This window comes from Acinonyx jubatus, chromosome B4 (assembly GCF_027475565.1).
Source record: "Acinonyx jubatus isolate Ajub_Pintada_27869175 chromosome B4, VMU_Ajub_asm_v1.0, whole genome shotgun sequence".
NCBI classification, from domain to species: Eukaryota; Metazoa; Chordata; class Mammalia; order Carnivora; family Felidae; genus Acinonyx; species Acinonyx jubatus.
Window position 1 is genome coordinate 17703067 of NC_069387.1, and position 26314 is coordinate 17729380.

At 35.5% G+C, this 26314-nt stretch overlaps 1 protein-coding gene across 3 annotated transcripts in view; it reads left to right on the top strand.

The window, feature by feature from the left end:
• MALRD1 (MAM and LDL receptor class A domain containing 1) overlaps window positions 1-26314 on the top strand; it is a 754681-nt gene that overhangs the window by 336057 nt on the left and 392310 nt on the right. For all 3 annotated transcript variants that reach the window (XM_027074220.2, XM_053225367.1, XM_053225368.1), the window contains 2 exons: window positions 7290-7537; window positions 11124-11415. In XM_027074220.2, the coding sequence (XP_026930021.1) occupies window positions 7290-7537; window positions 11124-11415 (540 nt within the window). The remainder of the gene's footprint in view (window positions 1-7289; window positions 7538-11123; window positions 11416-26314) is intronic.

Sequence of the window (26314 nt, forward strand, 5' to 3'; positions counted from 1 at the left end):
TTGGCAAGTGTTTTTTTTTTCTTTTTCCTGGAAGTTGTGATAAAGTTAACTTTAAAAATTTTTTTAATGTTTATTTTTGAGAGAGAGAGAGAGAGAGAGAGAGAGACAGAGTGTGAGCTGGGGAGGGGCAAAGAGAGAGACACAGAATCCAAAGCAGGTTCCAGGCTCTGAGCTGTCAGCACAGAGCCCAGTGTGGGACTTGAACTCATGAAGTGTGAGATCATGACCTGAGTTGAAGTCAGATGCTTAAGTGACTGAGCCACCCAGGTACCCCAAGTTAACTTTCATCTTAGTGGTCTTTACACTCCAAAATGGTATTGAAATAATGATAACGCCCATGTGTTTTAAAATTTTCCACCTTATTAGGCACAAATAACATAGAAGGTATTTTGTGTATTTCATTTATTCTGACCTATGCTAATTGTAAGAATAGGTCCATAAAGACATAATTTTTATGCCTAGCATAATTGGAAATTCTTAAAGAGTTTTTTGTTATAGAATAGTGTAGGGGGTGCCTGGGTGGCTCAGTCAGCTAAGTGACTGACTCTTGATTTTGGCTCACGTTATGATCTCAGGGCCTGTGAGATCAAGCCCAGGGTCTGGCTCTGTGCTGGCAGTGCGGAAGCTGCTTGGGACTTTCTGTCTCCTTCTCTCTCTGTCCCTCTCCCGCTTGTGTGCATGCACTCTCTAAATAAATAAACATTAAAAAAAGAGAAGAAAAAGAATAGCGTAGAATCTTTGTCCCAGAATGGCTGTGGCTTCAGCTGGGATGTGCACCTGCTTTCCTTTGGTGCACTTAAGAGCGCAGGTCCCTGAGAGCTTTGTTGCCAGAATCATTCCTACTCTCATTTACATTAAATTTCCGGAGATTTTTTGGGTACTTGTTCAAATACGCTTTCTTTTTCAAAAAATTTTATTTTTTAATGTTTATTTATTTCTGAGAGACAGAGAGAGCACGAGCAGGGGAGGGGCAGACAGAGAGAAGAAGACACAGAATCTGAAACAGGCTCCAGGCTCTGAGTTGTCAGCACAGAGCCCAACACCAGGCTCGAACCTGCAAACCCTGAGATCATGACCTGAGCTGAAATTGGATGCTTAACGGGCTGAGTCATCAGGCGCCCCAAATAAGCTTTTTTTTAAAGAGATAAATCTTTATATAGATACTTATTGACGTGTTACAAATTAGGTTCTTGAGTATTTTTAGTTTTGGGGTACCATCTCACCTATAATTATGGTTTTCAAGATTTTCATTTTCAGTTTAATATTCAGGGAGAACTTAATAAAGAATTACTATTATCAAAGAATTCTAAATAGTTCATTTTATTACGTATGATCAAATGAATCACTCATGGGCTGTATGTTGCATCATGCATATACATTTAAAAATAAAGAACATGAAAAGTATCCTGAATATAATTTTATAAGATACAAACTCTTAGTAGCAGAATTTTATAAGATACAAACTCTTAGTAGCAGAATGCTCAGTTTTACAACATCTTCACTTACATTATTAGCTTTATAATTTACCAGCAAAATTATAGGAAGATGTTTGTGTAATTCCTATTGTCCAGCTTGGTGTATGATGAGCTTGGAACTCATAGCTCTCTTCTCGCAAGCAAAGCCTGAACAGACCGAAGGATCAACAACTCTTATTCAATCCATAAAAGAGGGGAGGACACAGAGCAAATTGCTGTCCCAAGATTGGAGAGAGGCAAGTGAACACAGGGAGTCACATATTATCAGACCTGGCACTCAGGAGAAGAATCCACTAAAGGAACCCACACCTGGGTAGGAAAAGGTGAAATGATGCTGATGAAGTTCTAGCGTTGCCGTGTGGACAAGCCTGAGCGAAAACCTTCAGGAAACCCCCTTCTAGGGATACCTTATAAGGTGTGGTTCAGTTGGTTGAGCGTCCGACTCTTGATATCAGTTCAGGTCATGATCTCGTGGTTTGTGGGATTGAGGCCCATGTCAGGCTCTGTACTGAGCTTGGAGCATGCTGAATATTCTCTCTCCCTCTGCTCCTCTCCCCTGCTCATGCACAGTCTTTCACTCTCTCTCTCAAATATATATACATACACATACATATATATACATACGTATATACATACATATACATATATATTCAAATGTATACATATACACACATATATATATATACACACACACATATATATACATACACACACGCACACACACACATATATATATATATGTATATATATATATATATGTATATATATATATATTAGAACTCTGTTGTTCGTAACAAGGTCTTCCCTCAGATAATGAAATTCTAAACTGCCAGGGTACTATCAGAGCCTAACTGACTTTGTGGAAGGGAAATCTCCAGTGCTACACCTTTCTAGTTATACTGTTCCATGTAAGGGGGGAGAAAAAAATCTGAGAAACACTTGTGAATTTCATAGTCCAGAGGTATAGGTTCATTGAAAGACTGAGAACTAATAACAGAATCATAGAATATCCCCTTTCCCCACATTAAAGGGCTATTTAAAGCAGTTTCTTTTACCCAATATATCATGTCCAGCTATTAAGAAAATATCTCAAGGCATATACTGAAAGGCAAAAAACAGACAAAACAAAAAAACTATAATTTGAAGAGACAGAAGAAGCATCAGAAAGAGATATGGCAGGGGTGTTGGAATTATCAGACCAGGAATTTAAAACTATATGCTAAGTCCTCTAGTGGATAAAAGAGCATGCAATGAAAGATGGGCAATGTAAACAGAGAGATGGAGATCTTAAGAAAGAATCAGAAAGAAATCCTAGCAATCAAAAACACTGTCACACCATACATGAAAATGAACTCAAAATGGATGAAAGACCTAAATGTGAGACAGGAAACTATCAAAATCCTACAGGAGAAGACAGGCAGAAACCTCTTTGACCTCGGCCACAGCAACTTCTTACTTGACATGTCTCTGAAGGCAAGGGAAAAAAAGCAAAAATGAACTGTTGGGACCTCATCAAGATAAAAAGCTTCTGTACAGCAAAGGAAACAATCATCAAAACTAAAAGGCAACCGACTGAATGGGAGAAGGTATTTGCAAATGACATATCAGATAAAGGATTAGTATCCAAAATCTATAAAGAACTTACCAAACTCAACACCTGAAAAATAAATAATCCAGTGAAGAAATGGGCAGAAGACATGAGTAGACACTTTTCCGAAGAAGACATCCAGATGGCTAACAGACACATGAAAAGCTGCTCAATGTCACTCATTATCAGGGAAATACAAATCAAAGCCATGATGAGATACCACCTCATACCTGTCAGAATGGCTAAAATTATCAACTCCGGAAACAACAGAAGTTGGAGAGGATTTGGAGAAAGGGAAACCCTATTGCACTGTTGGTGGGAATGCCAACTGGTGCAGCCACTCTGGAAAACAATATGGAAGTTCCTCATAAAATTAAAAATAGAACTAATCCTATGACCCAGCAATTATACTGCTAGGAATTTATCCAAAGGACACAGAAATGCTGTTTTGAAAGGGCACATGCACCCCAATGTTTATAGCAGTACTATCAACAATAGCCAAATTATGGAAAGAGCCCACATTTCCATTAACTGATGATGAACGGATTAAGATGTGGTCAAAATATACAATGGGATACTACTTGGCAATGAAAAAGAATGAAATCTTTCCATTTGCAACAACATGGATGGAACTAGAGTGTATTATGCTAAGCGAAATAAGTCAGAGGAAGATAAATATATAATTTTACTCAGATGTGTAATTTAAGAAACAGAAGGTCATAGGGGGAGGGAAGGAAAAACAAGATAAAAACAGAGAGGGAGGCAAACTGCAAGAGACATTTAAATATAGAGAACAAACTGAGGGCTGCTGGGGCAGGGGAGGCACTGGGTGATGGGCATTAAGGAGGGCACTTGTTGGGATGAGCATTTGGTGTTATACGTAAGTGATGAATCACTGGGCCCTACTCCAGAAGCCAAGTTAACTCTATGTTAACTAACTTGAGAATAAAAAAAAATCATCTGATCCAGTAACAAAAATAAAGAAATAAAATAAAATCAAGGGGAAAAAAACCCCACTGTGACAAAAGTGAAGGATGGCTTTGGTGGGCTTATTAGCCCAGACACAGTGGAGGAATACCTGAGCTAGAGGCCATCACAATAGAAGCCTCAAAAACTGAAAAGTGGAGAGAACAAAGACTGAGAACACACAACAGAATATCCAAGGACTTTACAACAAAAGGTGTAATGTACTTAGTGGGAGTATCACATGGAGAAGAAAGAGAGAAAGGAACAGAAGAAATATTTGAAAGAATAATGACTGAGAATTTCCCCAAATTAATGTCGGATGCAAAACCACAGATCCAGATGCGCAGAAACCATGAATCAGGATAAATACCAAAAACCTCCCACAACACCCCCCCAAATAAAACACAACAACTACACCTAGGTATATCATTTTCAAGCCACAGAAAATCAAAGTAAAATCCTGAGAGAAGTCCGAAGGATAAGACACTTTAACTATAAAGGTAAGGATTACACTTGATGTCTCAGAAATTATGCAAGTAAAAAGAAAGGGTGAAATATTTAAGATGTGTGTGTGGGGGGGACAACAATAACAGCATTACCAACCTAGATTTCATATTCTGAAATTTTCCTTTGAAAGTGAAGAGTCAAGAAAAATTTTCTCAGACAAACACAGACTGAGGGAATTTTTTTTTTTTTTTTTTTTTGCCAGAAAACCTTCTTTGTTTTTAGAGGATTGAAAACCGGTATAGATTAGAAACTCAGATTTGCATAAGGGAAAGAAAGCTTTGGAGAGTGAAGGTAAAATAAAAGCTTTTAAGAGTAACCAAGGGTAAATAAAGGTATTACATAATAGTAAAGGAGTCATTCCCCAAGGAGGCATGACCGTCCCTAATGTGTACGAACCTGACAATAGAATGTCCAACAACATGAGGCAAAAACCTAACGGAATTGCAAGGAGAATCAATGGGCTCACTATTGTAGTTGGGGGTTTCCGCCCTCCTGTATCAGAAATGGATAGATCCAGCAGGCAGAAAACCAATAAGGTCATAGTCGAACTCAGTAATTCTTGCTATCCTGGAAGCGGAAGAAAAGACTTAAGCAATGTTAGTAAGGAAATAATTTTAAGAGCCTGGGAGATAGTTGCTGTTTTGTGCAAATTAACATTTTTAATTTCTACAGCTTATTATCATAAATTCCAATTAACACACTCTTTACCTTCCTGTTGCACAATGTTCTCATCTCTAAAATAAGGATTATGTTTTAAAAACCGTTGCAGTGATTAATAACTTTTGCTTTAGGCAGCAGTTTCCAAGCCAAGCTGTATTGAGTAGAACAAGAAACTTCCTAAATTCTCTACCAGGACCCGAGGAGCAAAGATGAGAAGAGAGAAGATATAAATTACATTGATCAAATAGGTGCTTGGGGGAAGAAATGTGTGTGTAATGCTAAAGTATCTTCTTATTGATTTTGAGACTGGGAACCAGATTTGTAGAGAAATAGACTTGTACAAGCCATGGAAATAGCTTTCTGTAGGAAACTAAAATAGTGTGTGTGTGTGTGTGTGTGTGCACGCACATGTGTGTTTGTGCATACGTGTGTGTGTGTGTGTGCACATACATTTTTTTTTTTGTAGTCAAAAAGACTTTACTGAGAATTTTGAATTTTTGGGAAGTTTGTTATAAAATATCAGAAGGTTCTAAAGCACATGCCTAAATAGGATCAAAGATCACTATAAAACTTGTTTCATTGTTTATTTAACCAAGCTGGCAACAAGGGATTCCAAACTCAAAAAGCATTGGCTTGTCTCGCTGTTAGCAAAACTTTGCTCCTTTTATTTTGCTAAGTTTTAACTGTTTCATGTAATTAAAGAACTGATAAAGACAAAACAGAAACTTTACTTACAGTTTCTTATTAAGAACAGAGAAGTAATCCAAGAAACCTATTTAGCAGAGAGAAAGCCAGATCTCAATTTTATAGCAGTGTACTTTAAAAATTCATTTATTCTGGGGTGCCTGAGTGGCTCAGCTGGTTGAGCATCCCAATCTTGATTTCATCTCAGTTCATGATATCAACGGCATGGGGTTAAGTCCTTTGTTGAGTCCACATCGGGCCCTGCGTTGGACTCTGCACTGAGTGTGGAGGCTCTCTCTCTTTCATTCTAATCCTCTTCCCTTCTCTTTCTCTCTCTAAAATAAAAAATTAAAATAAAATAAAGTTCATTTATTCCAATTTTTGTCCATTCTAACCTTGGATACATTTTTTTCCAAAGATTCCCCTTCACAAACGTTTCACAAGTTTCAATTCAGATTTTATTGTAAGCCTTCTCTATTTAAATAACTAGTCCCATTTTAAGACAAAATTACTCTTTCCCCTTAACAAAAATATATTTCATTGCTTATGCCTTTCTTACGCATCTTACTTTCCAAAATACATAGTGCTTCCCTTATCCATTCTGGAATTTTAATTACATTTACCAGAATTTTAACTCTTAGAAACCTTAGTTCCCAATAAAACCTAAGTAGTAAACAATTGTGAGCTGCCCTACTCCTGTGTCTCCCCAAGCCTTTCTGGATAATCAGCTTTTATTCTATCTGAATTTATTAGTTGAATTCATGTTGTACCTGGTGCAAATTGCCAGCAAAAATAACTTAAGATAATGGTTTATTTTGTCTCAGGACATTTTCATGGGTAATTGTTAAGAACTTGAGGGTGGATGGGCATCCGGATGGATCAGTTAAGCGTCTGACGTCTACTCAGGTCATGATGATCTCAAGGTTTGTCAGTTTGAGCCCTGCATTGGGGTTTGTGCTGATAGCCTAAAACCTGCTCCAGATTCTGTGTCTCCCTCTCTCTCTCTCTGCTCTCCCCCTGCTTGCACTCTGTCTCTCTCAAAAATAGGTAGACATTAAAAAAAAATTTAAAAAAAGAACAAGTGGGCTGAAAGATAAAAAAAGGTTTATAGACTGTTAAATAGCTTTCAAAATCTTTGGTAACCTAAAACTTTGAAGTTTTGCTCAGTTAAATGATAAATTGGGTTGAATTCATTGGATGTGTAAGTCTTTTCCAAATAAGATAAAATGCTGAAACATCAATTACTAAACATGGGTTTAAAATAGTCTCTTTTAATGCTAGTGTCAGGATAATATTCTTAGGTATTGAATATTACATGATGTGTCAAGATCACTATAATTTGCATTGTATGTCCTAAAGTCAGCTAATTTCCTTTTTCTCTCTACCATAAATTGGGAAATGTTTTCCAGGTACCTCCAGTGGGCACTGTGATTTTGAATTTGACCTTTGTTCCTGGGAGCAGGAACAGGATGATGACTTTGACTGGAATCTGAAAGCTAGCAGCATCCCTGCTGCAGGCACGGAACCAGCTGCTGATCACACCTTCCGGAACTCCTCTGGTCATTACATCTTTATAAAGAGCTTGTTCCCTCAGCAGCCCATGAGAGCAGCCAGAATCTCAAGCCCAGTCATAAGTAGAAGAAGCAAAAACTGCAAGGTATGGAAAAAAAATGAAGCAAAACAAATACTGTAAGCGACTGCTGATAGAGCTAATACAGAAAAATGGAATGGCCAGGACCAGGCAAAAGCCGACTTTAAATTTACTCAACCTGGGATATGTATGGGAAGGAGAAAGTGAAGTAAGGAGAAAAGGGAAGGATGGTGAGAACTGTGGGAAGAATTTATCATATCAATCAATTCCATAGATATTCTAATTTTGGAAACCACTGGGAAGCTTCATGGTTATTATCCGTCACTATGGATAGTAGAAAAGTAAAATCAAGTTGCTTCCACTCAAGGAATTTAGTACTTATTGGGCATATGAGAATTCTGTCATCGGAAAATTCAACAACAAGTAGTAGATAGTTACATATTTCCAAGAATGAGTATCAGAAGTAGTTGGAGCTACTGTAAAATGGTTGAAGAGTCTTTATGGAAAAGGAAAGGCTAAAATTATCCCTAAAAAAGGAAGAATTTCTGTAGGCAAGAAGAAAAGATGGTTTGGCCACTATCCTATGGAAACTTAAGGAAATCATTTGTACTATTAAAATTATAAATAGGATTGTATGGTTCTTCAGGACAAGCAGCCTCCTATGATGAGTGTGTATTTTCAGGTCCTCTACTTTTTCTTTATTGATTGGTTGTTTTTAATTTCATGAAGGATTTGAGCCAGCTGAGTTAGGAACTAAACTTAGCTTTACATACAATGTAAATGAAACATTCAGAGGTGACTTCTCAAGAATCTTGCTTACAAGAGAATGGTACGTGAATAAATGTGCCATTTATTTATACTTACAATGAGAAATGTGATCTCCATAAGATCTGGACACATGTATTCTGACTGGTGTGTTCTCCAGTGTCTGAACACTGAAAGGAAAGCAGATTACGTCTAGAAAGTTGATCAAAGAATCGGGCTGGGAGACAATAATGTGATTTAATCTTTGTTGTCTTCAAATTATAATATTCTTGTGTACCTGACTCCACAATAGTGAGAGCCCTACCCCTTGGAAGGAGTTGTTTTTAGCCTTTGCTCAAAGGCTCCCCACATTGCCTGCACCCATTACAGATGCTTGCTTCTCTGTTTTGTGCTGATCAGCCTTCTCTTCCTACCGTTGTCATGGTCTTAATAGAAGTTAAGTCTTTAGCTTGTATTGGAAGTTTTTCTGTCTCATCTTAAGTTGATTTTATAGTTTAACTCTTGGGGGGTAAACCTCATTTCTCTTATCTCTACAGGCGCATTTGATAGAATTTTCTGTAAGAGAGTGACATGCCCAGATCAGAGTTTTAGAGAGATAACTCAGCAGTCTCGAGCAGATGTAACAAATCATACAGAATAACATTAAACTTTATGTAATTAGTTTGGCCAAAGAAAATGAGTTTTAATCAAATACATTTCTTGTTTGTTTTTGTTGTTTTCCGAATTACTTGGTATTTTCTCAAAAATACCAAACCCAAACACACCAGATTTTATATGCCTAGTCTTTATCTATAAATCTCTCTTTCTATACCCGTAGATACTCTGAAATTTGCAAATGTGCTTTAGTCTTAGAAAGCTAATTAGAAATTAAGCATACCATATAGAATTCTAGCTTAACTTCTCAACTTTTCTATTTAGACTTTGTCTGAAGATGCTGAAAAAGATTTGTTTTTCATACTGTAGCAAGTAAGGATTTCATCCATCTCTCTCTTTCCCTGGTCCTGGAACTGTAGTCCCCACTGTTTTAAACATCTGTGTGAGAATAATGAAATATGCCTAGAAGAAATGTCAAAAAATTAATGATGAATGGTTCATTTTATGAATATTTATGATATAGATTGAATACAAAGAAGTGAGGAAAGGTCATGCTGGGAATGATTGTGTCTCTCATATAAAAAATATGTACATCGGTAAGCAGAGTGACCTCCTGGATTTTCATGAAAATCCTTTCTGTCGCTTGACCTTGTGGAATACCTTCAAGCAGAAAAAAAGTCAAATGGAAGATTTTTCTTCCTTTTGAGGGATAGGTAGTGGGAGGGATGAGACAGATTGAGGAGGGAAGAGATACGGACCTTTGAGTAACTCTGAAATTTCTAGTGAAAGAGCCTCGTCAGAAGAATTTGGTGCTTAGAAGACTTTTATTCCCTCACGGTGCCCTGAAACTAGACTATGTTGTTGTCAAATGTTTTCTATAGAAATGGAGGTGTTTTTATGCTTGTTTGCATGTTAACCAGATGGGACCATTCAACAAATGTCCTCAAAAAGGTAGGGAAGTGTTTACTGTGACATGAAACTTAGACCTCAGATTTGTTGTTCAAATCAGACAGAACAAGGCAGAGCACTAGAAAGACCATCTCTGTGGCAGCAGGGGCTCCACATAGCTGTGTGTGATGCCCATCATGCCATTTCTTCTGGGGCTGGTTGTTGCTGGTCAAGAGGTTGTCCTTGGGCCCCTTATGTTTCTTACCCAGTCGAGTCACAGAACCCAGATTCCATGGGTCCTCTCCCAGAGCATGTCATAATGGTCACAGAGCTCGTGTTGGAAAGGTCTATCAACAGAAGAAACAATTTTGGATCCTAGAAGAACACCATCAACTAGGAGATCTCAGTAGAGTCACTTGCACATGGCTTGCCTATGTTAAATTGATGCTTTTTGAAGTATGCATTGCATATATTATTTAATCATATGCTTTACCCTTTAAGCACATTCATTTTTTTCTTTCTCTAGAGAATAACATCGCTGACTGCTAGTGTTCAGAAATGTCTTTTTCCTGTGTGGAGATCACTCACCTTTGCTGTGTTCCTTCATTCATACAAATGACAAGACAAAAGCTTTAAAATGCTCTGAGTTCTTATTATTTCTAACTGGCACTGTTTTTTTCTCCTAGAATTTCTCCCTGAATTTTCCCTTCAGTGTAACTGTTAGTAAAAATCTGGTGAAGTCCACCTTTGAAACACTGAAATGTTAATCCTTGGAAATATTTCTGTTAATTTTTCTTGGGGGGGAAGTGCCCAAGGTTGCTATCCTAGATCATGTTCCTAGCATTTCAACTAAATTTGGATAGCTGCTGTTTGGTGGTTTTGTGGTATATGGTGGAGCCCTAAAGATCTTGTGGAACTAAAAAATGTGTTCCAAGTACAAGAATGTATTAGAATAAGCAACAGAATACTCTACTTTTTCAAAGAAAATGATTTAAGATTTATGAGAGTGGAAATGTTCTTCTTTAGTTCCTGCTATTGCTTAATCATGAAAAGTCTTTAAATGATGGATCAATTTTTAATGATATTTTATTCCTTTGACAGTGGAGTTTAAGAGTTTATTGAGGAATTATGCATTTAGAAGTCAGAGAAAGAAAATAAAATCTGCTCATTTTTTTCTCACCTAAATTTCTATTTGATTCTGACTACACTGTCTCCCATGTATTATAGCTTAGGATTTAGGTGGGCCTAACCTCACTCAGTATTAGAGTACTCACAGAACATTAGGATATGCAGATCTCGTGTTCCTTTGACTCTGTTAATGACGGAGAGAACAATATGATATACGTGAAAGTAAAATGGAATCAATTGTACTATTTATATATAATATTCCTGTTTTTGGTTACAGATAATTTTTCATTATCACATGTATGGAAATGGCATTGGGGCGCTCACCTTGAGCCAGGTGTCCATCTCAAACCAAACGAAGGTCCTACTTAACCTCACTGTAGAACAGGGCAATTTCTGGCAGCGGAAAGAAATATCACTGTCTGGCGATGAGGACTTCCAACTCAAATTTGAAGGTAGAGTTGGGGAAGGACACCGTGGTGATATTGCCCTGGATGACATTGTGCTTACAAAGAGTTGTCTGCCGTCCCATTGGTCCATGAAAGGAGAACCAGCAGCACCTCTCCCAACAGGTACGTTTTAAGTTGTGACTGTTTGGTATTTTCACAGAATAGAAGGTGGGAAGGAAGGAAAGAAGTGGAAAAGAAATGATGTAAACACCTAGTGATTCGTTGCTTTCATAAAGAACAAAATCTTTCTGAATCTAACAAAAAAAATCTTTCAAGCTCAGACTCATCACACTGTCTTCCAGGCTTTCTCCAAGCCTCAGTATGTTGACCAGTGTCTGAGTTCTCTGTTGAGTCAGCTGCATCTTAGATCCGTGAAATAAGAGAAATCTCCTTTGTTTGTTGTACGATTGAATTCAATCCTTAACAAATATCAATTTTCTCAATAAAATATAAGAACATCGAGAACAGAGTTATTCGATTTTAATTGGGCATTACTATGGACGGACCTTTTACTTTATCCTTTTTAGACCAGTGGACATTGCGATTTGAATGGTTGAGTTTACATATTTAAATAGTTTAAGGGATTGAATATGCTCCTAAAGTCTTTTAAACTAAAATATCTTGTGGTAATTTGCCTAAAGAATTATATTAAAATATTAAATATTAAATCATTTTATTTAATAATTTATATATATAAATATAATATGTATATGTTTAAATAATTTTATTTAATAATTTTTATTTAATAATATTAAAATATTAAAACATTAAAATGATGTTCAATATACACATATACACAGTATACACACATAGTGACAGCATTGTAAGCAGTGGAAATAACAAGCACCATTAATCCATATGATATATAGAGGGATGGAATGAAAACAAATATGGTATATATATTAAAATGACAAGACAGCAAATTTTGTCAATTGATACGACATATTAATAGTTAAACTATTAGTTTCGTGTAGATACCAAAAGTGCCATTCCTTTGGTATATAAATTTTATCTCTTATAATTGGTAAAATACAATAGTGCTTTAAAAAGAATGAATGTTTGTTCTGGCTTTTAGCATGGCAGATGAAATAAGGAACATTGTGTTTCTTCCTTGACTTCTCCATTCATGCCAAAGGGAGTATTTTAATTTGGTTAAGAGAGCATTCCCCAGTAGACAACTAGTTGAACAGTTTTCCCCTGACCTGTTTCTAGCAATATGTGGAATACTATAGAGAAAAACAAACATATTTCAAGGCTGTTTAGGGATTAGTATCCTTATGTAAATGTAATGCAGGAGCATTTCAGATACCTCAGACTTAATCTACTTCCTTGAGAAAAGCTTTACTTTCCATTCTCTGTTGACTCTTTGGATGGCAGGTGTATCAACTTGGGTATAGATCCAAAAAAAACAAAACAAAAAAAACCTATCATATAGGCTCTGAGTAGTGAGGGAGCAAGTTTTACATTGAATTGCTTCCAACTTTAATGAACAAACGAAATGGAATGCATGAGGAACAAATCAATCTTGTTGGGAATATCAGATTCTTAAATTTGTGAAATCTCCAATAAAATTTATTTTAAAAAATTTCCAAAGGAAAATTTTAAAATATCTATAAACTGGTATAAAATATATATTGATTATCAAATGAAGGGCACATATTAATAAAGGTAGAGTTCTTTTTATATCCTTACAATATTTAAGGTACTATATTAAATTTTTTTGAAGAATGGAAAATAAAAAGAATGTCTGCTTTTAAGACCAACTCAGTATTATGGTGAGGGGAGAATACGAGTAACACCTCAAATAACTCTAATATGTGGTATGATATAATTAAATGCCAGGAGAAATACGTAAAACTTTATGAGGGTGCAAAGCAAATGAAGAAAACACCCAGCTGAGGACATCGGATGTGAGATTTATTTATAGGGCATGCAGGAGTTTGGAACCATACCTGGGGCTTATTTGAAGGAAAGACTCCTTCATTTTGCGGGATAGGGGTGCCAAGTGTGAGCACAGTGGAACAAATAACCAATGTGGGGAGGAATAAGGGCATGAGACAGATCAGAGATGGTGACACACAGGCTGCCAAGGTGGCCTGTGAGTGGGTGATTCGGTTGAAGCAGGAACCTAGTAGCGCTGAGATAATACTACAAAGGAAGCAGGGAGCTAAACTGGGACCGCGTTGAATATTAGTTTGTTTTAGTTTCTTCCCCAAATGATCATACATTGAAAATGTATTGACTGCTTGGGAAACAAATAAAAAAGAAAGAAGGAAGGAAGGAAGAAAAGAAAGGGAGAGAGAGCAAAGAAAACAGTACAAGGTAAAAAGGAGGCACAGTATTCATTTATACAAAGTATGATCATTGGTAGAAATGGCTGCAGTAGAAAGACCCCAAGAGGAAAAAAACAAAAACAAAAACAAAAAAACAAAACCCAGAGGTCTTTATACTATTATGAGCGCTCAAGTATATGCTTTCTCTTGGTAAAAGTGAAAAGCGAAAGTTTGCTTAGACTTGAACTGTGTAGTGATTCTGACAAACTATGACTTCATCATGAATTTAGAGGACTCTATTGGAGTCACTGATGATTTTATTTTTATTTATTTATTTATTTTTAATTTTCATTTATTTAGCAAATAGTTATACAGTTTTTGTCTCTCTCTTTGTATAGGTTTTGGGGGGTGGAGGAGGGTGATATCCTGTACACATCACTGATATCATGAATGTCTAATGGAAGTATAAAAAGGGTCACAAATGTAAGCCACGTATGTAAGTTTGCATTTTCTGGAAGTTATATTTTTAAAAGTGAAAATAATTTTAATATATTTTCATTACTTCAGTATATCAAAAATATCATTTTAATATAAAACAAGACAAATATATTAATGAGATATTTTGCATTCTTGTTTTCATATTAAGTCTTTAACTCCCATGTACGTTTTACACTCACAGCACACCTCATTTGGGATTAGTTACATTTCAGTTGCTCAATATACACTTAGGGTAATGGCCACCCTAGTGGACAGTACAGGAGGTGAAGTGAATATCCTAGGGCACTTTCGGGTCTGTTCCTGACAATGGGGTTCCATTAGTTAGGTTACCATTTGTAAATTCCCAAGAATTGCAGTTGTGTTATTATTTAAATAGAAGCACAAATAGGTACCTCAAGACCATGGGTGCCATGTTCAAATGCACTAGATGCTAATCTCCAACTCCCTTCTCACTAGCTGTGTATTGTACAACTTTTCTGAGACTGAGTCTCCTCATCCGTAAAGCAGAGAGAATATTACTTACAACTTAGGCCCTTGAGAATAAAGAGGTCACTGCCTATGGTAATTTGCCTAGTCTCATGTCTGATACAGGGTGGATGTTTATTCAATAAAGTCAACTAATTTTATATGATTCTTTATTTTGGGTGTCTTTGTCAGTATTCCTTAGGTGGTATAGATATTTGAGAATAAGTCTCCATTATTTGCACTTTATTAAGAACATGTTTCTACCATTGGTTTTGACAAAATTGTTTTTCTTGCATAGAGCACAAGCATCTAATTTTTTTATTGCATTGTTATCATTCAATCTTATCATTTATTGACAACCTCTCTAATTAGGTATTTTCAATGTGTCATGGAAAATGTGTGTGTATGTGTGTATCTTTGAAATACTTAATGGTTGTTAATTACTCTTTACTGCAAAAACACTTGGAACTTGCACAGATAGAAGAAGGGTAAATGGCATTATGTCCCACAGACAGTGGCTACATCCATTAGACTTTTGGAGATGACTCTTGTTCACCTCCTTTTCATCTGTTTTCATGTGTGTGGGCTAATAACTCCATCAAGGATAGCTTAAAATAGGGAAGACAAGAGGAGGCAAACATAAACATTTAGGAAGACATAATTGAACTGAATCTGCTATCAGTGATTCTAACTAGTCAAGTAAGACCCAAGGCTTTATTAGCAAAAGTAATATTAAATTATTATTAAGTCTCTGGAAGTTATATTTAAGAGCTTATCATGATGGCAGTTTTCTTAATTGCTAAATGATAATGGATGAAAATAATTGTTTAATGAATTTTAGTAAGAAAAAGGCAACCAAGATCCCTCTTCTAAACGTCCACATGCAAACTTAGCCATTGCCATATTCTCTGTATTGGCAGATATATACTAAAAATTCCAAGCATAATGAAGGCAGAGACCAGGTGTGTGTGTGTGTGTGTGTGTGCGCACGTGTGTGCGTGTGCATGTATGTTTTAAATCCCCACAGTTATTTCCAAATATGAGTTATACAACAAATATATTTTGGGATATCACATGCTAATCAACTTTTGCTTTAAAAAATGTATGCAAGGCAATGAGGACTAAATGGATTAGCTCCTCTTTGAGGTCACTCATTTCCCTGAAATATTTGGCAGTAGTTTAAAGGGCTGCTACCTACTGATGAGAATGCCGGCACAGCAGCTCAGGCAGAGTCTTGAGTTAGGAAAATCCTAACTGATTGTGCTTGGCTCTAATTTAGTGAACCCTGTACACAATACTTAGAGCAAAGTATGTGTGCCTGAGGTTTAATGACATAAACTTGGATCTTTGCAAGGCCAACTACATGTATGATTTCACCTGATCTACTTAACCTCTCTAATTCTTACCTTTCTTGTCTAAAAATGGGACTGGGGCACCTGGGTCGCTCAGTCAGTTGGGCGGCCAACTTCGGCTCAGGTCATGATCTCGTGATCTGTGGGTTCGAGCCCCGCATCAGGCTCTGTGCTGACAGCTCAGAGCCTGGAGCCTGCCTTGGATTCTGCGTAACCCCCTCTCTCTGCTCCTACCCCACTCGTGCGCTGTCTCACTCTGTCTCTCAAAAATAAATGTTTAAAAAAATTTTTAAATGGGACTATTGGAATCTACTTATGAGTGATTTGAAAAATAGTTAAGATAATTATATAATGCATTTTAAACAATACTTGGCAAATAGTTGGTGTTCGGCAAATATCATTTCTTTTTTTTTTTCTGTTAATCCTCTTCCCTGCTAGAGAGACTATGAAATTTAACTCTGCATACATTGAAATTTATTGAGAGCATATTGCCTACTTGCTATTTTCTCTCCATCATGTTCTACTTTTTGCTCAAAACAAGGGTTCATACCTCCTCTTCCCTTCTCATTTCCTTCAAGGAAATTGCTCTCACAAAAGCCCCAAATATCTAATTGCTGAGTTTTCTGATTTAATTTTATTATTCATAGTAAGCAATGGAGAGGAAAGAAATATTAATGAGAATCACAGAAGTGAATGACTTGGTTGGGTATGATGTGGGGATAGGGAAGAGGAGAGAAGTTCTTTTTGAAATATACAGGCATACTCTCCAGAATACTTTTCAAAGTGAATGTTACATTAGAACACCTCAATTAAAAAACTGAGTTTTTAATACTCAAATTCATAGAATGCTTGTATCTCTTCTTTCTCAGTTTTTGCTATTAGGAGGGGCACTAATATTTACACTGGAAAATATATTTACATCACCCCCAAACCCATTAGAATACTCTTTAGGTAATATATTGTACAGGAAGAGTCTCAGGTTTCATTCCAAATACTATTGGTAGACAAAGATGTTTTCAAAATTTCATGCAGTAGCAATACAGATATTCATCTTGGACATTTTTATGGTTAAGAGAAGGCTATCACAGCAGCAAATGCACCGCAAGCTATTATCTCATTGTATGTTTGTCGCGACTATGTTTTTTCAGTGACTTTCACATGTAGTCATGCTTTGTCCAATTTGGACAATGAATGCCCCTGGAAATTGAGAAAGTATTGAAGAAATTTGTGGAGAGAAAAACAAAGCAAGTGAAAGAGATTATGATAGAAGAGAAGAGAAATTAAAATACAACAGTTTGACTAAGGAGAGTTGGCTTTGAAGAGGTAGACCAAAAAATTTAAATACATAAAACAGAGAACTCTTAGAATTTCTCATTGATTGATTCACTTCTAAGTTTGTTCATATAACATGTAATGTTAGTCTCAGAAGGACAAAAATGAAGGCTCAGAAGACCAGCTAATCAAACTGATAGACATTGCTGGCTCAAATGAATTTATGGCTCTCAAAACACAGTAATAAATACAATACCTTCATTGGTGTTTCACTGTGTTTCATTTGCATTTTTAGAACTTAGTTGTAGATGGATGGGTTTATGTGTATTGCATTGTCATTTTCCCCTCTGAATAATGGAGAATTAGCTATGGATATAGCATTTTTAAACCCATTATCTGCATTGTAGGAACATATTACTAACAGTGTGCATGAAGGGGCTATGCTTAGCTTGTTTCCAGTGGGACACAGTGATGGATACAGTTAGCCCGCGCTTGGACTTGTGAGTTCAAATTTGAGCCGTCAGGGATGGACTGGGCCTTTTCAAGTTTAAAAGTTCTGCTTTATTTTGTGCCATGTAGGTCTTTTGAAAAAAATATCTGTCTTCATGGATGTAACAACTAATAGTGTAACTAACTCCATCGCCTCCCCTTTCTTCTTTAATACAATTAATTTTTCTGGAACTCTTCTTTTTTCTATATTCCAGGAAAAACAAAACTTTTCTCATTATGGCAGCTAGGTGTCTGCGTGGCCTTCCACTTTCTCATGTCCCACATTTCTCTACTGCTGGTGATAGACTCTATTTTATAAATGTTCCTTCTTCCAACCTCACAGGTTATACAGGAGATATTGTACAAAATTCAATACAACTTGTGTAAAGAACCTCTCTGGAAATGCTAGCCAATATGTTTAGAATACTTGAAATCAGCTTGGGATATATCATAACATAGTAAGCAGGTTTATAAATATTTATTCATCAGCTTCTTCCATGTTACTTATCCCATGTATCAGTTTTCAATTCATGACATCAATACTTCTTACAAAATTATAGAATGTGTTAGTAGAAATTAGTAATGTTATATATTGCAAATAATATTACATGTTTGCTAATATTGGCATTGTATTAATTTAAATTTTCTCTTTAGGGGTAGTTGGCTGGCTCAGTTAAGCATCCAACTCTTAATTTCAGCTCAGAGCATGATCTCAAGGTCATGAGAGTGAGCCCTGCTTCAGGCTTTGTGTTGGGTACAGAGCCTACTTGGGATTCTCTCTCCTTCTCTCTCTGCCCCTCCCCTGTTCACATGCATGTACATGCACATTCTCTCTTAAAATAAATAAATATTTAAAAAATAAAAAGAACACCTTTTCTTTAGTTGTTAGGGCAACCAATGAATATTTAATTTTTTAAAATGTTTATGTTTGAGAGAGAGAGAGACACACACAGAGCATGACCAGGTGGAGTTGCAGAGACAGGCAGACCCAGAATCCAAAGCAGGCTCCAGACTCTGAGCTGTCAGCACATGAGCCTGACGCAGGACTCAAACCCACGAACTGTGAGATCATGACCTAAGCTGAAGCTGGACACAACTGACTGAGCTACCCAGGTGCCCTGAGATAACCAATGAATTTTTTATTGAAAATTTATTCTTTCATAAAGGTTTATTACACTATATTTTCACACAAATTAACTATATAAAAGTAAGTGCTGCTATGAAAATAAGGTGTTATTGTTTTATTGAATCACCCAAGATTGGAGGTGTGCTAGTCTGCTATTATTCTGAAATAGACATTTTTTTTCTGTTTCTTATAGTAATAAAACTCTCAATATTTAGTTAGACACATAGCATTTCTCTGTTGTAATAAATGGAAAAACATGTTATTACCATGGATTGAAAGAGTTAATAGTATATTATAGTTTCATGGTAAAGGTATTTAATATTTTTATGCTGATGACACTAATGTTTTTGTAAGTGGTATCATTTTGAAATTTCATTTTTAGTTTTCCATTGGTGTACGGACAAGCAATTAATGTTTTATAACATTAACCTTGTATATGGCAAGGGTAAGTACATTTATTTAGGTGATTTTTAATTTTTCTCAGTAATGTTTTGAAGTTTCTATACATTTTAAATATTTTTTAAATGCCAAAGCAAGAATCTCATTATTTTTTTTTGTTGACATACGCTGTCATATCAGTTGCAAGTGTACAACATAGTGATTCAACAATTCTGTGCATTACTCAGTGATGACGACTAAATGTAGTCACTCTCTGCTGCCATACAATGTTATTACAATATTATTGACAATATTTCCTGTCCTGTACTTTTGACCTCCTTATTTATTTTATAAGTGGAAGTTTGCACCTCTTAATTCTCTGTGGCTATCTTGCCCATCATGCCACTCACCTCTGGCAACACCCAGTTCTCTGTATTTAAGTGTGTTTGTTTTTGTTTGTTCATTTGTTTTGTTTTTTAAATTCCACATATAAGTGAAATAATTTGGTATTTGTCTTTATCTGACTTATTTCACATAACATAACATCCTTGGGTCCATCCATGTGGTTGCAAATGACAAAATTCCATTCTTTTTTATGACTAAGTAATATTCCATTTGTGTGTGTGTGTGTGTGTGTGTGTGCGCGCGCGTGCGTCTGTGCACTCATGTGTATTTGTATCTCACATCTTCTTTATCCATTCAGCTATTGATGGGCACTTGAGTTGTTCCATATCTTGGCTTTTGTAAATAATGCTGCAATAAACATAAGTGTGCATATATCCTTCCAAATTAGTGCTTTTGTTTTCTTTGGGTAAATACACAGTAGTGGTATTTCTGGATCATATGCTATTTCTATTTTTACTCCTTTGATGGACTTGCACAGTGTTTTCCATAGTGGCTGCCCCAGTTTACATTACCACCAACAGTGCATGAGGGTTCACTTTTTCCCCACATTCTTGCCAACACTTGTTATTCCTTGTCTTTTTGACACTATCCCTTCTGACTGGTGGGAGGTGATATCTCATTTTGGTTTTGATTTGCACTTTCTTGATGAATAATGCTGTTAAATATCTTTTCATGAGTCTCTTGGCCATCTGTATGTCTTTGGAAAAAATCCCTATTCAGGTTCTCTGCCCTTTTTAAAAAAATTTTTCTTTAATGTTTACTTATTTTTGAGAGACAGGGACAGAATGCGAGTGGGTTAGGGGCAGAGAGAGAGGGAGACACAGAATCCGAAGCAGGCTCCAGGCTCCAAGCTGTCAGCCCAGAGCCCGATTGGGGCTCGAATTCACTAGTTGCGAGATCATGACCTGAGCGGAAGTCAGACACTCAACCAACTGAGCTACCCAGGTGCCCCAGTTCTCTGCCTTTTTTTAAATCATATTTTTTTGGCTATTGAATTGTATAAGTTCTTTATATATTTTGGCTATTAATCCATATTGGATATAAAGTTTGCAAATATTTTCTAAAATTCCATAAGTTGCTTTTTTGTTTGTTGATGGTATCATTTGCTGTGCAAAAGCTTTTTATTTTGGTGTAGTTCCAATAGTTTTTTTTTTTCCTTTGTTTACCTTTCCAAAGGAAACAATTATAAAGATGTTGCTAAGGCTGTTGTCCAAGAGATTACTGCCTACGTTTTCTTTTATGAGTTTGATGGTTTCAGGTCATACATTTAGGTCTTTAACCTGTTTTGTGTTTGTTTTTGTGTATGGTATAAGAAGGAGAGCCAGTTTCAATCTTTTGCTTGTAACTGTCCAGTTTTCCAACATCATTTATTGAAGAGACTGTTTTCCCCCCATTCTGTATTCCTGCCTCCTTTGTCATAGATTAATGTACCATATATATGTGGCTTTATTTCTGGGCTCTCTCTCATGTTACATTGATCTTTGGGTCTCTTTTGTGTCAATTCTTTAATGTTTTGATTAATATAACTTTGTAGTATTTCTTGAAATCTGGGACTCTGACACCTTCATTTTTGTTCCCCCCCCCCACCAAGATTGCTTTAGCTGTTTGGGGTCTCTTGTGGCTCCATATAAATTAAAAAATTTTTAAGTATTTATTTAGTTTTTGAGACAGAGAGAGATGGAACATGCGTGGGGGAAGGGGAAGAGAGAGAGGGAGACACAGAATCCTTAGCAGACTCCAGGCTCTAAACTGTCAGCACTGAGCCCGATGCAGGGCTTGAACTCACAAACTGTGAGATCATGATCTGAGCCCAAGTCAGACACTCAACTGACTGAGCCACCGAGGTACCCTTCTATATAAATTTTAGCATTATTTTTTTAGTTCTGTAAAAAATGCTATTGGTATTTTGATAAGGATTGCATTGAATCTGTAGATTGCTTTGGATGATATGGACATTGTAACAATATTAATTCTTCCAGTTGATGAGCATGGTATATCTTTCCATTTGTTTGTGTCATCTTCAGTTTCTTTTATCAGCATCTTATTGTTTTCAGAGTATTGGTCTTTCATCTCCTTGGTTAAATTTATTCCTAGGTATTTTCTTCTTTTTGATTCAATTGTAAATGAGATTGTTTTCTTAATTTCTTTTTCTCCTACTTTATTTCTAGTTTTAGAAACATGACAGATTTCTTTATGTTAATTTTGTATTTTGCTTTGTATTTAACTTTACTAAATTCAGAGGTTTTTTGTGAAATGATTAGCCACACACACACACACACACACACACACACACACAAACACACACACACACACATATGTATACACACACAGATATATATAGTTTGGCATCTGCACATAGTGATAGTTTTACTTTTCCTTACAAATTTGGATCTTTTGTTTCTTTTTCTTGTCTGATAGCTGTGGCTAGGACTTCTGGTAGTATTGAATAAAAGTGGTGAGAAGGGACATCCTTGTCTTCTTCCTGATCTTAGAGCAAAAGTTCTCAGGTTTTCATCATTGAATGTGGGGTTTTCATATATGGACTTTATTAAGTTCAGGTATGCTTTCTCTAAACCCAAGTTGCTGGGAGTTTTTATCATGAATGGATATTGTATTTTGTCAAGTATTTTTTCTGCATTTATTGAGATAATCATATGTTTTTGTCCTTTATTTTGTTCATGCGATGTATCACATTGATTGATTTGATAATATTGAATCACTCTTGTATACTCAGAATAAATCCTACTTGATCATGGTGAATCATTCTTTCAATGTATTGTTGAATTTAGTTTTGCTGCATTTGTTAGGTGCTGCATATTATGATGTTTATCTGCACATTGGCTTGTCTCTAGTTATACTTAGAAGATCTCTAGTTTTCCACATGTCACCAGCAAAGATGTTCTATGATTTCTGTGTTGGTAATTGGCTTCTTGGGAAGTCATTTCTGGAGTCATTCCTGGGGGACCACACAACAGATAACTCCTTTAACTATTTCAATAATTTTTAATATTTATAATTCTTTCTATTAAATCACCTTCTGTTTAAAGTATTTACAGTAATTTATCTTATCTGCCTTTAAATCCTGATTGATCAAGCATTTGGTACCAAAGGTTTTATTTTATTGTTTTGATCACCTGTGGTATGAATTTTCTAACTGTGCCATTCTGATTCTGAGAATATGGACTAGTTTGCTTACAAATAGAATTATAGCATGTGATGGGAAATGTTGGAAAAAGATACTTAAGTTTAAAAAAAGAGCATAGGGGAAGAAGGGAAAACCATTTTTATATGAGAAAATAAGAAAGGATTGGACACTAGAAATCACTGGTTTTCGGATGAAGTGTTAGGAAATGATGAAAATCGAGAATGGAATTAACTAAAGACTGTGTTCTTTGAACCTTGCACAGGTAGCACTTTGTACTGTATTTGTTGAATTAGTACTGAAATAATTTGAAGTGTAGTACCCAATAAACCAGTTTATAATGATTATTTCATTTCTTGTTAAATGATCAGTGATAGTGATATCATTACATAATTCTCAAAAATATGCTTTTGTGACTTAAGTATGTTCCTTTGCATTAACAGTTTGGTTTTTAAGAACCCTACAAAAGAACACTACATTTATGATCTCTTAAGTAATGTATGTGTTTGTGTTTTTTTGTAAACTTGATCCTGATTAGAATATTTATATTATAATCAAATTTAGAAATCATAACACTATCAGCATATTATCTTGGTTATCAAAGTAAAATTAAACTATTCTTTTTGTTTGAGCCCCCAAAATATATTCTAGTTAAATAAAAACTAAGAACGGTCATATGATAAGCTGTTTGAATGGTAGAGTGTAAGTGAAACAACAGAGATTATGTTTCTCTTGGAAGAAAAATATAATTATGTGAAATCAAATATATTTCACGACCCAATGAACTTAATATGTTGGGAAATTTCAGCCTCATTTGAACTGCCAATTGGCTCTACCCTACTTATGTAGTAATGGAGAGATGCAGTTTAAAATACTTTAACTTTTAACTATAGTCCAACAAAATGTCCTGTATTCAATTTAGGATTTTTCCACATGAGCCATTTATTTTATTTTGTGGAAAGAATACTGAAAATTAGGATATCTGAGGGCTATTATTTTAACCATATTTGGAATTTCCAATGAACATTATCTGCTTTAACAGACATATGGATAGACAACCAAAATAAAATTACTTAATCAGAATATTATTTGAAATACCACATTTGCTAATATAAAATTGTATGCCAGAATGCCTTTTCTATCTTTGAAATCTTTTCATCTAAAAAATGTTTTCAGAAAGAAGCTGTAACAGTTTTAGATCCAGACTTCTTGTTCATTTATTCCTATTTACATCTCTGATATTGTTTTCTGAGATTATTTTCTTGTTTCCTAAAATATATCTGTAAGAAGTCCCTTTAATGATGGTCTCTTGATAATAAATTCTAATTTGATTAAATGCTTTAATTTCAGCATAATGTTTGAAAGATAGTTTCATTGGGCATACAGGTTTAGTTTGGCTATTATTTTCTGTTAAATATTTTTAATGAACATTTCCCACGGTATTTTGGCTTCTATTGTTGAGATTAAGAAATCAGCTCTAATCCAATTGCTATTCCTTCATATGTAACGTTTCTTTCCCTTTCTGTTCTTAATATTTTCTCTCTTTTTCTGGTATTCCACTAAATTGTGTGAATTCAGGTAGTTCTCTTATTTATCCTGCTTGAGATTCATTGAACTTTCTGAACCTGGGGATTGATGTGCTTTGTAAATTCTTAAACATTCTAAGCTATTATGTCTTTGAATATTGCTTTCCCCCATTCAGTCTTTTCTTTCTAGATCTCTGGAAACTTATTTTGGGTCTTTTCATCTCTTTTTCCTTTTAAAAAATGAAGTACAATTTAGATATAGTGAAATGTACACATTTTAGTATATAATGCAATGAATTTGGACAAATGCATACCTGTATAGCCCAAACCACACCAAAATATGGAACATTTCCATCACCCCAGACATTTCCTTGTTCTCCTCATTAATATTGTCCCCTAAAAAAATACTTCCCCTATCCCGCCAGTCAGAGACAACCAATGCTCTGATGTTTATCACTATATATTATATTTTTCTGTCATGAGTTTTGCATCAATGGTATATCTGGCTCCTTTTTCTCAGAATAGTTTTTAATGTTTGTTTATTCATTATGAGGGAGAGAGAGATTGTGAACAGGGGAGGTACAGAGGGGCAAGGAGAGAGAGAATCCCAAGTAGGCTCCTCGCTATCAGCACAGAGCCCAGTGCAGGGCTTGATCCCTCAAACACGTGAGATCATGACCTGAGCTGAAGTCAAGAGCCAGACACCCAACCAGCTGAGCCACCTAAGGATTCCTCAGCATAGATTTTTGAAATTTATATTGTCAAGTGTATTCCTAATTTGTTTATTTTTATCAATGAATAGTATTCTATTATGTGAATATATTATTTTTTTAATGTTTATTTTTGAGAGAGAGAGAGACAGACAGACAGACAGAGCACGAATGGAGGAGGGGCAGAGAGAGAGGGAGATACAGAATCTGAAGCAGGCTCCAGGCTCTGATCTGTCAGCACAGGGCCTGAAGTGGGGCTCGAACCCATAAACCGTGAGATCAAGACCTGAGCCAAAGTTGGACACTTAACCGACTGAGCCCCCCAGGTGCCCCTGTGTGAATATATTTTTATGCGCTCATTACGTTGATGAACACATGGGTTGTTTCAGATTATTGAATACTGTGCATTAAGCTGCTGTTGAAATTTGTGTATACATCATTTTGTCGACATGTGATTTCTCCTTGTAAATACCTGGGGCTGCAATTGCTTGGTCATAGGACAGATGTATGTCTCATTTTATAAGAAACAAGAAAAAAAGTAATGATTATATTATTTTATAATCCCAACAGCAGTGTATGAGATTGCAAGTTGCTCCTTATCCTCACCAATATTTGGTTTGTTTGTTTTTTTAATCTTAGCAGTTCTAGAGGGTATGAAGTGATGTTTCATTGTGTTTTCAGTTTACTTTAACCTGATGGTTTTTACCTGTGCTTATTGATCCTCTGTATATATTCCTCTATAGAATGTCTATGTATTTTTTTATCCACTTGTATGTTTAATACTGAGATATATATATATATATATAATATATATACACATGTATGTCTATAATATGCATATATATTATATACCTATGTTATATATATATATGTATATATATATATATCAATTTTTTCTTAGTGTCCTACTTTACTGGTATCCAATTTCTTTAATGAGAAATGTCCAATTTATCAATTTCTTCTATAATGGTTCATACTTTCGGCCTTATGAAGGAACCTTTCCTTACCCAAGGTCACAGAGATATTCTTTTATATTTTCTCATATATTTTAGGACTTTAGCTTTTATATTTAGGTCTCTGATTTATCATAAATTAATGTCATGTATGTGTTCCAGAGTCATTTATTGAAATGACTTTTATTTACCTATTGATTGCCTGAAAGCCTTTGTCAAAAATTAATCATATAAGTGTAGAACTAAAACTGGCACTTTATTCTCTCCCATTGGTCTATTTGTCTACTCTTACCACTTATTCTACATCTTGTATATTTTTATCTTAATGTTAGAGTCTACTGGAATATTGGTTGTGATAGCATTATACCTGTCAATTAGGGGAGGTTTGATATATGAATAATACTAAGTCTTTCCATCCAGGGGCATGACCTAT